The sequence below is a fragment of the Rhinatrema bivittatum genome, chromosome 6, assembly GCF_901001135.1.
Source record: "Rhinatrema bivittatum chromosome 6, aRhiBiv1.1, whole genome shotgun sequence".
Lineage (NCBI taxonomy): Eukaryota > Metazoa > Chordata > Amphibia > Gymnophiona > Rhinatrematidae > Rhinatrema > Rhinatrema bivittatum.
Genome location: NC_042620.1, coordinates 149,207,165 through 149,219,463, shown reverse-complemented (window position 1 = coordinate 149,219,463; position 12,299 = coordinate 149,207,165). Strand labels below are relative to the sequence as shown.

Below are 12,299 nucleotides of genomic sequence, written 5' to 3'. Positions count from 1 at the left end.
GGTCAATGAGCATTCCAACATTAAGAAAAACCCAAGTGAACAATGCCTACCGCTCCACTATTATGGGGTAACAAGTACAAAGAGTAGTAAATTAAATTTCCGCCATAGATGTTCGCCAACCAATATAAGTAGACCAAACCTGTTCAAACGTATCCGTATCAACTTTTGTTTTTGGCAGCAGCTATCTTATGCATGCAATATACTTGTTCCAGCCGATTTATAACTTCAACTAAATGTGGGACCCCAATCTCCCGCCGTTTAGCAATTTCGCATCTAGCAACAACACAAATATGACGCCCTAGCAATCGTGATGCCTATTTTTAAAAAGGGTTCAGGGATGATCCGGGAAACTATAGAGTGGTGAGCCTGATGTCTTGACTGGGCAAAATGATCAATACTATTCTTAAAAAGAAATTTATTGGCCACATAAATAGACATGGTTTAATGAGAGATAGTTGACAAGAGTTTTGCAAAGGAAAGTCTTGCCTCACCAATCTACTAGATTTTTTTGAGGGTGTAAATAAACATGCGATCAAAGGTGAACTGCTTGAATAGTGTATTTGGATTTTCAGAAGGCAGGTGAGAAATTCCTCAAGAAATTAGGAGGTCATGGGATTGGAGGCAGTGTCCTGTTGTGGATTGGTAAGTGGATAAAAGGCAGGAAATAGAGGGTAGGAGTAAATGGTCAGTCTTCTGGATGGCGAAAGGTCATTAGTGGAGTGTGCTGGGGTCTGTATTGGGACCTATGCTATTTAGCATATTCATAAATGATCTGAAGAAAGGGATGAGTGAGGTGAACAAATTTGCAGATGATATAAAATTGTTTCGTTATTAAAACAGCAGTGGATTGTGAGGAAGTGCAGAACGATCTTGTGACATTAGGAGACTGGGCTTCAAAATGGCAGATGCAATTTAATGTGGACAAGTCAAAAGTAATGCCGGTAGAGAAAAATAATCCCAATTACAAGTATACAATGCTGAGTTCCATGTTAGGAATCACCCAGGAAAAGGACCTCAAGAGTCCTTTTGGACAATACCTTGAAATCTTCAGCTCAGTGTGCGGCAGTGTTTAAAAAGGCAAATAGAATGTTAGGAATTATTTGGGAATGATTAAAAAAAACTTAGATTATCATAATGCCTTTGTACAGATCCATGGTGCAACTGTACCTTCAGTATTGTGTGCAGTTCTGGTCACACCATCTCAAGAAAGACATAGAAAAGAGCAACAAAATTTATAAAGGTGATGGAAAAATTGCCCTTAAGGAGAAAGGCTAAACAGAATAGGACTTTTTAGCTCAGAAAAGAGATAGAGGGGATATGATTGAAACGTATAAAATCATGAGTGGGGTGGAACAGTTAAATAGGGAATAATTATTTAGCCTTTCAAGCGACACTAGGACTAGGAGACACTCCATGAAACTAGCAAACAAATCATAGGAAGTATTTTTTCCCTCAGCAAACAATCAAGCTATGGAATCTGTTGCTGGAGAGTGTGGTCCAGGCAACTAACACAGTGGGGATGAAAAAACGATTGGACAAGTTCCTGAAGAAAAGTCCATTAGTAGATATTAGGCAGGTAAAGCCAGTGCTTATCCCTGGGAATGAGATATAAGAAATAGATCAACTATTGGGGATCTAAAAGGTACTAGTGACCCAGATTGGCCACTGTTGGAGACAAAATGCTGGGTTTGATGGACCTTGGTTTGACACAGCATTGCATTTCTTATCTTCTTAAGGTTGGAATATTGCTTAATTCAATTACTGAAGAAATTACTTACCTAATAATTTCATTTTCCTTAGTGTAGACAGATGGACTCAGGACCATTGGATTTATGCTCCCCTGCCAGCAGATGGAGACAGAGCAAGCTGACATCACAGTATATATATAACCTTACAGTGACCCCAGCCTGCCAGTATTCTCTTCAAAGCAACTGTGGACAGACTAGCAAAAAACTTGATTAAAAACAGGAAAACATAACTGAACTCTCATAAAATTCTAGGTACCCAAGCTAGGGACTGGATGAACACTTACCAGTAAGCCCTTGGGATCCTTATCCCCACAGGAGGACTATTGACACACTCATGTAGTTGCCGAGGGCAGGAAGCTGAGTCCATTTGTCTAAACTAAGGAAAACAAAATTATCAGGTAAATAATTTCTCCATTTCCTAGCGTGTACACAGATGGACTCAAGACCAGTGGGATGTACCAAAGCTACTCCTGAGCAGGGTGGGAGGCTGTCTGCGGGCCAGTCAACACCGCACGTGCAAAGGCTGCATCCTCCCGGGCCTGCACATCCAGAGAATAGAACCTGGAAAAAGTGTATAGGGAAGACCACGTCGCAGCTCAGCAAATGTCAACAGGAGACAACAATCCGACCTCCATCCATGACACTGCCTAAGCCCTGGTGGAATGAGCCTTAATCTGATTAGGCAACAGCTTTTCATCATCCACATACATGGCCATGACTACTTCCATAATCCAGCGAGCTATGGTAGCCCACAAAGCTGAAGTGCCTTGCTTACTCCTGCCATGGAGAAAAAACAGGCGATCCATCTTTCAAAAAGGTTCAGAAACCTCCAGATACCGCACAACAAGTCTCTTGACATCTAAGGAGCGCAAGAAGCGATATGTCTCCACATCCTTGACCTTAGCAGGGATGGTAAGGAAATGGACTGATTCAAATGAAAGTCTGAGACAACCTTGGGCAAAAAGGATGGAACAGTACACAGCTGTAATGCTCCCAGAGTCACCCGAAGGAACGGCAAGACAAGGCCTGCAGCTTAAAAATTCAACATGCTGAACATATAGCCACCATATAATTGTTGACCTTTCCTTGCAGTTCAAGGTCAACAACTGCAAGTTCAAGGTCAACAACAGTTCACGGTCAACAACTGCAAGGAGAGGTCAGAACATAGGTCCTGCCAAAAAATCAAGCACCAAGTTAAGACTCCACAAGGGAACCGGTAACTTAAAGGGAGACCTAAGAAGTTTCACGCCCTTCAAAAAATGAATCACATTAGGATGAGACGACAATGAACCACCATGCACCTGCCCCCTGAAACTGGTAAGAGCCGCAACCTGCACCTTCAAGAAATTAAGGGCCAATTCTTTATTCAAGCCATCCTGCAAAAAGTCCAGAATGAAGGACACCACGCTCCTCACACCAAGCCTCCAGAACTCTCCAAACCCACACATAAGCCAAGGAAGTGGAGAACTTGCAAGTACAGAGTAAGGTGGCAATCACCAAAGAGGAATAACCACACTACAACAGGTGAGCCCTCTTAAGGGCAAACTGTAAGACAGAACAGAGTCGGATCCTTATGAAGAACTGGTCTCTTGATGTAACATCCATCTGCGGCGGAAGGCGAAGGGGGGATACCACCAGGAATCTTTGCAAATCTGGATACCACAGATGCCTGGGCTAGTCTGGTGCCACCAAGAGTACTAGTCTCCTGAAGCCTTTGATCTTGCAAAGTATCCTGCCCAGCAAGGTCTTGGAGGAAAGGCATAAAGCAAGCTGTCTTCCAGCCAGATCTGTATGAGTGTCTCTATGCTCAGGGTCACGGATCTCGCCTGTGACTGTAGAATCGAGGAACCTTTGCATTGCGAGAAGTCATCAACAGGTCTAGAAACGGAAGGCCCCAGCGATCCACAATCAGCTGAAATGCCTCAGTTGACAACACCCACTTTCCTGGGTCCAGATTCTCCCTGCTTTGAAAGTCCGCTCCCACATTGTCTTTCCCTGCAATGTGAGAGTCCAAGACCATCTGCAGATGACCTTCCGCCCATACCATAAGCTGGACTATTTCTTGCAACACTGGCTGGCTCTTGATTCCTTCCTGGTGACTGATGAAGGCCAGCATTGTCGCATTGTCCGACATCACGTGAACCGCTGGCTCCTGCAGCCTGTGGCTGAGCTGCAAGCATGCTAGCCATACCGCCTGGGCTTCCAGGTGATTGATGTTCCAGCAGGACTCTTCGGCATTCCAATGCCCTTGGGCCGTCAACTCCAGACTGTGAGCACCCCAACCGTGGAAACTACATTTGTCGCAAGAACTGACCAGGTCAGAGAAGACAAGGGAACTCCCTTCCTCAGATGATCCTCCTGCAACCATCCTCGAAAGCGGGAGCAGATTTCCATCAGCAAGAGGAGCTGAACCGCATAGTCCTGAAACTGCGAGTTCCAATGAGGCAGCAGAGAGTGCTGAAGAGAACGCATATGCACTCTCACCCATGGCACCACTTCCAGGGTTGCCGCCACCAAGCCGAGACTTGGCTTGAATCAGCCAATCGTCCAAATACGGGTGTACCAGGATCCCTTCTCTTCGCAAGGCCACCGCTACTACCACCATAACCTTGGGAAACGTACTGGAAGCAGCGGCTAGACCAAAGAGCAGCACCCATACTCATGATTTAGGTGAAATCATAGACAGCGAATTTAACTTTAAAAAACACATTTCTACCAAACTCAGAGATGGATACAATAAACTTTTAACTCTCAGATGCTTAAAACCACTTTTAACCCAGTCCGATTTTAGAACGGTATTACAACTATTGATATTTGCAAGCACAGATTACTGCAATTCTCTTCTACTTGGTCTCCCATTGTCATCAATTCACCCTTTACAAATCTTACAAAATGCAGCTGCCAGAATCCTAACAGGCACGAACAAATGCAATCATATAACCCCAATATTAATATCCCTACCTTGGCTCCCAATTAAATACCAGATTGATTATAAAATTCTATGCATACTACATAAGATTATTTATGGGGAGCAAACCGTTTGTCTAAATGCCGCCATCCGTCTCCATGGTTCACAACAAAACCTAAGATCCGTGAATAAAGGTCTGCTAACTATTCCCTCAGTTCAATCAGCCACCTTAGTCAGATTAGATCTATAGCCATTTCACTCGCAGGTCCCAAAATATGGAATTCCCTACCGATTGAACTACGTTTACAATCAGATCTGAAGTCCTTCAAAAAAGACCTAAAGACATGGTTGTTCAACAAGGCTTATCGGTACTCAGAATAATATGCAGTAGCCTGTTCTTTATCAAGGCGCAACTCTTTTTACTTATTTATCTTCTTTTTAACTAATTTTTTATTGGATGCTTTGATTTTATTTTTATTTCCATGTATTATTAACTTATTTGAGTTTGTGTTTTTATTTTAGTTTTATTATTTGCTTTGATCTTGTTTTCTTTTATATGTGTATTAATATCTTAATTAACTTTGTACTTTTACTTTATTGTATGTGAACTGTTGTAAATAATGTTATACAAAACCCCCAAATAATGTTATACAAAATCAATCAATCAATAAATAAGTAAATAACGGCGCCTCAACACTGCAAAGCTTAGAAAGTGTTGGTGTTCCAATCAGATGGGAATATGAAGGTAAGCCTCTGACAGTTCCAGGGAGGTCAGAAATTCCCCCGACTGCGCTGCCATTATCACCAAGTGCAAGGTTTCCATGCAAAAATGAGTCACCTTCAAATGACAGTTGACCCTCTTGAGATCCAAGATAGGATAAAAGGAGCCTTCCTTCTTTAGCACAAAAAAATAAATAGAATAGCACCCCATACCTTCTTGAGATGTGAGCACCGGAACCACAGCCCTCAGCCTGAGGAGCCTTTGAAGCATAAACTCCACTGCTTGCTTCTTCTGCGGGGAGTAGCAAGAGGATACCATGAACATATCCCGAGGAATACTGCAAAATTCCAGTGCATATCCTTCTTGTATCACCTCCAGGACCCACCGGTCTGATGTGATCTTTACCCACTTCTGATAACAGAGAGAGAGAGAGAGGTCCCTCTATCTAATGTTTCCGAAGGTGGGTCGGCAAACCTTCATTGGGAGGTATGGGAGGGTCCACAACCCGAGCCTGCGCCTCGTCTGTCTCAAACGCCTGGATCCCGCAGCATGACCTCTCATGATAAAGAGGTGATGCGCCTGTCTCTTATGCTCCGGCAAACAAAGAACTGGAGATTCACTCCACTTACTGGCCAGGTTCTCCAACTCGTTGTCAAACAAGAGTGAGCCATGAAAAGACAATTTGATGAGATTAGCTTTGGAGGTCACATCAGCCAACTAGTTTCTCAACCAAAACTGGCACCTGGCTAACACAACTGAAGTCACCCCCTGGACAAGGTGCAGACCAAGGCACATCCCGCAGCAGCTAAAAAAGGCAGCAGCTGGTACCATAACAGAGCTAGGATTTACGGCAGAGACAGCAACTTCCTGGGAGAGAAGAACACAAGAGCGAGCCACCAAGGAACAATATAAAGCGATGCAAGGTCACTGCCACAGCTTCAAATGCCTGCTCAAGGATAGTCTCAATCTTGCTAACATGCCATCAAGGCCATTCCCCTTTTCACGGGAACAGTAGTCTGCTTGGAGACTACACACACAAGTGCATCTACCTTCGGAAAATGGAAGTGCTCTCTCACCACTGAATCCAGAAGGTAAAGGCCTTTCAAAATCCGACCCCTTTGGAAATAGCCTCTAGGGCTCCTTACTCAAGCTCAATCAATTCAACACACAATAAAGCTCTGGAATTTGTTGCCAGAGTATGTTGTTAGTGCAGTTAGTGTAGCTGGGTTCAAAAAAGGTTTGGATAAGTTCTTGGAGGAGAAGTTCATTAACAGCTATTAATCAAGTTTACTTAGGGAATAGCCACTGCTATTAATTTCATCAGTAGCATGGGATCTTCTTAGTGTTTGGGTAATTGCCAGGTTCTTGTGGCCTGGTTTGGCCTCCGTTGGAAACAGGATGCTGGGCTTGATGGACCCTTGGTCTGACCCAGCATGGCAATTTCTTATGTTCTTATGTTCCATTACGGGGAAAAAACAAGAGGCTTAACACAAGGGAAACCAAACTAGGATTTCTCCTTGGGTCAGAAATGGAATCTGCCCCAGGAACTCCAAGCATTGTCAAGGTCTGGGAAAAACAGAGCTGGCAGTTCACCTTTATGAAAGAAATGTCACACAGTTCTATACGGCTCCAATCTAGGGAGGGGGTCACCCATCCTCAAGAGAGGCAGGACTGGCACCATCCTCCAAGCCAGCTTGAGCTCCATCCAGAGGACCCGGTGCTGCTCGAGGGGCACTGTGGTGCTAAAAAAAAGGTAGAAGCATCCATACTGAGAGGCATCTGAGGACTACTTATTGAGCCACCTTCCCTTGCTAAGGAACAGTTAGGGGAGGGCCAAGGTCAGGAGCCTCATCTGAGATGTCTTCAATCAGACAATTTTTGGCTGGGAAGAACCAGGCTTAGCCAAAAACAGAGGAAGACAAGGCACTTTGAGCCTCCAAGCAGCAATAGCACAAAGCAGCGGGTGTTCCAGGAAGGAAAAGCCCAAAAAAACAGTGCAAAAATAAGGCACTTAGGCTTCTGAGGCACAGGTGCTATCATGGCCGACAATGCACTGAGTGGTAGCCGGAAGTGTGCGTCTAGCTGCTTTCTGCCTGGTTTTTTATATATGTGCTCAACTATGAGCTCAAAAATTAGGCGTCCAAGACTTATGCGCACACACCTAGGCACTCACTCAGGCGACCAAAATGAAGGCGCACAAAATGCTCAAGTGCACAGTGCCATTTGAGCGCGGATGGAAGCACACAGCCCCTAGCCGGCGCTTAACGTGGGCGCTCAAAATTCAAGGCTTTACTGTGCACCCCAAAAACTGGTCTGGGAAAAGCCTCAGAGCAGGGCCTAGCCTACAGAGGCTGCTCAACCCACCAGGCTGCCCACATCCCTCTACCTCCCAGGGAGAGGGACGAACGTCGGAATGGTACCAAGCTCGGAGACCAGGCAGGAGAAGGGAACCCTGTACAGTAAAACCTCCCGCTAAATCTGTTTATATCTTTTTTTTTTTAAACTTATCGGAGCTCAGCCTGTCTCCGGCTGCAGGGGAGAGGGCAACTGCTGTCATCGCTGCGCTCAGCTTCCTGCATCCGCTGCCTTTCAGCCCTCAAGCAGCTAAGTCCACGCTGGCAAAACCAGCTACCAGACCAAGGCACACCTCTGGGGGACCATGGAAATCACCTCAGGAATTCTCAACTGGGGGAAGGACCTTTAAGTATCACCGCAGGAGAGATGGGCTTTCTTATCCTTAATTTAGATTTCAAATTCTCCTTCCAAAAAACTCGAAGCAATCCCCAGAGGGAGATGCACGTCCACCATCTGCTGGAGACGGAGAATACTGGCAGGCTGGGATCACTGCAGAGTTATATATACTGTGACGTCAGAATGTTCCATCTCCATCTGCTGGCAAGGCAGCATAAACCCACTAGTCCTGAGTCCATCTGTCCACACGCTAGGAAAGCACAAATTTTCAAAGCAAAATTATATGCATTAGTCTGCTTTGAAAATTCAGGGAAAAGTGTGTAGAGCTGAAAGGTCTATTGTGTTTCCTAGACTCCTCTCCTCATGTATGCATCCATTTTTAGGATTTTTTAATGAGAAAAAAAGGAGCTTATGACATCATGGATGGTTAGTAGAGGCAGGCAGTCAAACAACCCCAAAATATAAGTTCCGCTGGGAGAGCAATCAGCAGCCAGAGCAGTTAAGATTCCCCAAGCACCATCAGCTGAAGTAAGGTGGATTTGGCAACTGAGGTGGGGGCAAGGGGAATGGGAGAGGAAAGTAGGAAAGGAGAAATTGAAGGGGAAAAGAAGGAAGAGAGGGGAGAAGAAAAGGCAGAAGATGGGAGTTTGGCTGGCGAGGAGAGAGAACATGGGAGAGCAGAGAGGGTGCAACAGTGATAGGGGTTGAGAGCATAGGGAAATACAATGGGGAGGGTGTGAGACACTGTTTGGGAGAAAGACTATGACGGGAAAAGAGTGCCACCACACACACCCTTCCCCTTCCCCACAACTCATCTACCCATCCCTCTTCCACACACGCTTTCTTCCTCCACCTCGGAGCCATTGTAACAAACACCCACAGGCCATGCCTCTTTTAACCTGCCATGCAGAGCAGTCTGGACCTGTTGTGATTTGCTTGTGCACTAGGATCAGCAGCCTGTACGTACCTCACTCCTGGAAGCCACAGCTCGATGAAGAGGAGTCAGCCACATATTGTCCTTAGCATTTACCCGAGCTCCTGTAAATCCAAGATAAAACATAATAATATAATCAATGACATGGCGCAGTCCTATGAGAAGTGAGCACCCAAATTAAAAGTATAAGGGAGCTAAAAAACTGTGATTTTGGATCACAGCCCAAACCTTGCCATTAAATACAGGGATGTTTCCAGAGGCGGAGTTTATCAGTTCATGGACACTATAATATGTTGAAAAGAAATTAGGGGTAAAGATTAAAAGCCCTGCTATAATCTGCTCATGGGAATTACCCCAATTTGGGAAGGAGTTTCAGATTGTGATTCGCAGCCACTTTCTTCCTGGCATTTGCAGATTAAAAACTGAGATCAAGAGCTCAGTCTTTGCTTCTACAAACACTACAGTCCTATGGAGAGCCGCAGCAATGCAGAGAGAGAATCCAAAGTCTGACCCCGGAGAGAGGAGAAGCAGAAGGTTAGATTACAAGTGAATTCTTGGAGTAAAGGAGAAAAATAACAGACGAAAAGAAAAAAAAACCAGAGCTCCTACTAGCTCAGCTAGGAAGTGTTTCTTTGGTTGAGTTAGTCTGTAGCCTTGAGACTGCAAGTCCATATCCTAGAGGAAAAATTCAGTTGTGTTACCAGGTAATGTTGCAGCGAGTGTCATAAAGGGGTCTATGCTGGATCTGGTGCTTAACTCATGTTAAAACCCCATTAATGTACATTATTGGTAACACACACTTTCGCATTACTGATAACGCCAAAAGATTTGAGGTAAGATGCAAACAAACATCGACCAGTTGCGTGACATGCAAATTCATACAAAGCAACTCTTTAATATTAAAGCTGCTTAACGCGGCTCATGATAAATTTTGTAATTAAGCTTCGGAAAGTTAATTATACCTCGTAAGATATAGTTAACGTTTCCTCAAGAACATCAGCAGTGCACCGGTCAGTCCTCTTGGCCTGCCTCCTCCTGATCCTCCATGTTTAATGGAGCAATAGTCTTGAGTGTTAAGCCCCCTCCCCACTCCATCCTGAATCACCCGCCCCTCCCCCCTACAGTCAAACACTCTGCCTCCCCCAAGAGGGACCCCATGCTGCCTAAAAACAGACTCCCTCCCTGATCCCCATCCTTTACTCTATAAAGCAACCTCAGGGTCTCCAGGGCAGGAGCAATTCCCAGTTGCTCCTGCCCTGCCAGTGCTGAAATTCAAAATGGAGCTGGCTGACCCATTGCTCCCCTTTGCCCTTCACATGCTCAGAGTCTGCCTCGAAGCTATGGGGGAGGGAGGGGGAAATCCTTTAAAAACTCCTTTTAAACTTCGTGTGGGGTCTCAGCCTCGGAGGGAAACTGACTCCTGGGGTTCTGATTCTGCCTCAGAGGATGGGACTGAACCTGTGACTTCGGTGGGAGAGGGGTGTGTTGTTGGTGGAGGAGAGGGCTACTACTCCATTAGGGGCTGAATTTTTTAAGCCATTCACATGCCTAAAATCCAGTTTTATGCACATAAATGGCCGTACTAAAACAGCCTGGGGCTCAGTTTGCATAAAAGTACACCGCTAACCCGGTCACGTGAATGCTTTTTTTTACAAACTGGGGAGAAGCATTCCGAAGGGTAGAGCTGGGGTAGAGTTACACCCCTCCGAAGAGCAGGTGAAACTTTGCATGGGTGAGTTTTTGTGTGTATGCTTTGATAATTTGGGGTCAGGTCCACTCATAAGCGGTATGCGCAGAATTTACCCCAACTTGCACACAGTTAGAAAATTACCCTCCAAGAGAGCAATTTTAGAACACCACATTCTGCAGTAAAGTCTGCATGTACCTGTTATGCTCAGCCTTTAACCCAAATTTTCAAAGAAAGTCTAGGCACACAAAATCGCCTAATACATGAAAACGTCACACCTACTCCTAGCAGTGCTTAACTTGCTTGTAAATGTAAAATTCCAAAGTCTGTGCCTAAGTCCTATCCTCACCCTAAGCACAACCCCCTACAAGAATGCCTGCCGCATGTGCATGCATTATTGAGTTACACATACCTGCCTACCAGGCCTAGTTTCAACGTTCTACTCATGCGTATGAACTGGGTATTATGCAAGCAAGTGGCTTTGAAAGCCACCCCAGAGGATCATTTTCCAAGGTATTCCCCAAGTAACACGGTGCTTTGCCCGATCTGTGGGTAAACGTATGAGAATACGTCCCACACGTGAACTCGTAGCGGCATTCCTGAGGGCGGGTTCTGCACTTACACACACACTTTTCCCATTTCCAAAAGCACGCACGTAAAATCTCCTGAAAACGTTCCGCGCACAAAACAGCAAGTGTAAGCACATGCAGATAGTTTTGGTGGGATCATTCTCAAAGCAACGCAGGCATATACATTTCCTTTGACAACTGTCATGGCTTACTTGCGCATTTGCCATCAAATATACGTGGGCTGTTATTAAATTAACCCCTGGAGAGGAGGACTGGAAAGCTGCCATCACATGCGTGTAACCAGCGCGAACGTGAGATTTACTAAGGGCTTAACACCCCTTATTAATCTCACTTTTTAAAATTTGCATATGTGTCAATTTTATGTTTGATTGTTTGTTTTGTCTTTTGCTTTATTTTAATATTGTGTTATGTATTTTATGAATGTTAATGTTTTATAGTTATCTGCTGAGCACAATTAATTTGTTATAAATGGGCTGCAAGCATTTTGAATGAATAAATAAAATAATCTTGATATAGAGCATAACAATTAATAACAATTAATTTGTTATAAATGGACTGCAAGCATTTTGAATGAATAAATAAAATAATCTTGATTTAGAACATAATCCAATTATACACTCATAACACATACTCCCAGTATACCCTAAGCTAAACCACAAAGAGAGAAGCAATCCAAAATAAAATAGTGAGGAGCACAATACCAGGGAAAAAGGAAAAAAAGAAAATTAAACAAAGGAGGATATGAGCTGGTACAATAATACTCGGCAAGCAAGATTACCATCAACTAGCACACAGACCATTGTCCACTGGCCTGAACAGACTCTGTCACCCTCTGACCCTTAGAATCTAACACGACATGCAATTGAGAAGGCTCAGAGAAAATCCCATGTTTTTAATGGGCTTGAGTCAAATAGGCCAAAGGGTTAATAACACTACAGCAATCCACTATGGAGAAGACGACATTACCATAACCTCCCTACACATGACAGAACACTAACGCTAAGAGCTACTGAACCTCTC

At 44.5% G+C, this 12,299-nt stretch overlaps 1 protein-coding gene across 4 annotated transcripts in view; it reads right to left on the bottom strand.

Moving 5' to 3' along the window:
* Positions 1 to 12,299, bottom strand: part of ANKRD44 (ankyrin repeat domain 44) — a 427,478-nt gene that overhangs the window by 221,657 nt on the left and 193,522 nt on the right. For all 4 annotated transcript variants that reach the window (XM_029606056.1, XM_029606057.1, XM_029606058.1 and 1 more), the window contains exon 4: positions 9,036 to 9,106. In XM_029606056.1, the coding sequence (XP_029461916.1) occupies positions 9,036 to 9,106 (71 nt within the window). The remainder of the gene's footprint in view (positions 1 to 9,035; positions 9,107 to 12,299) is intronic.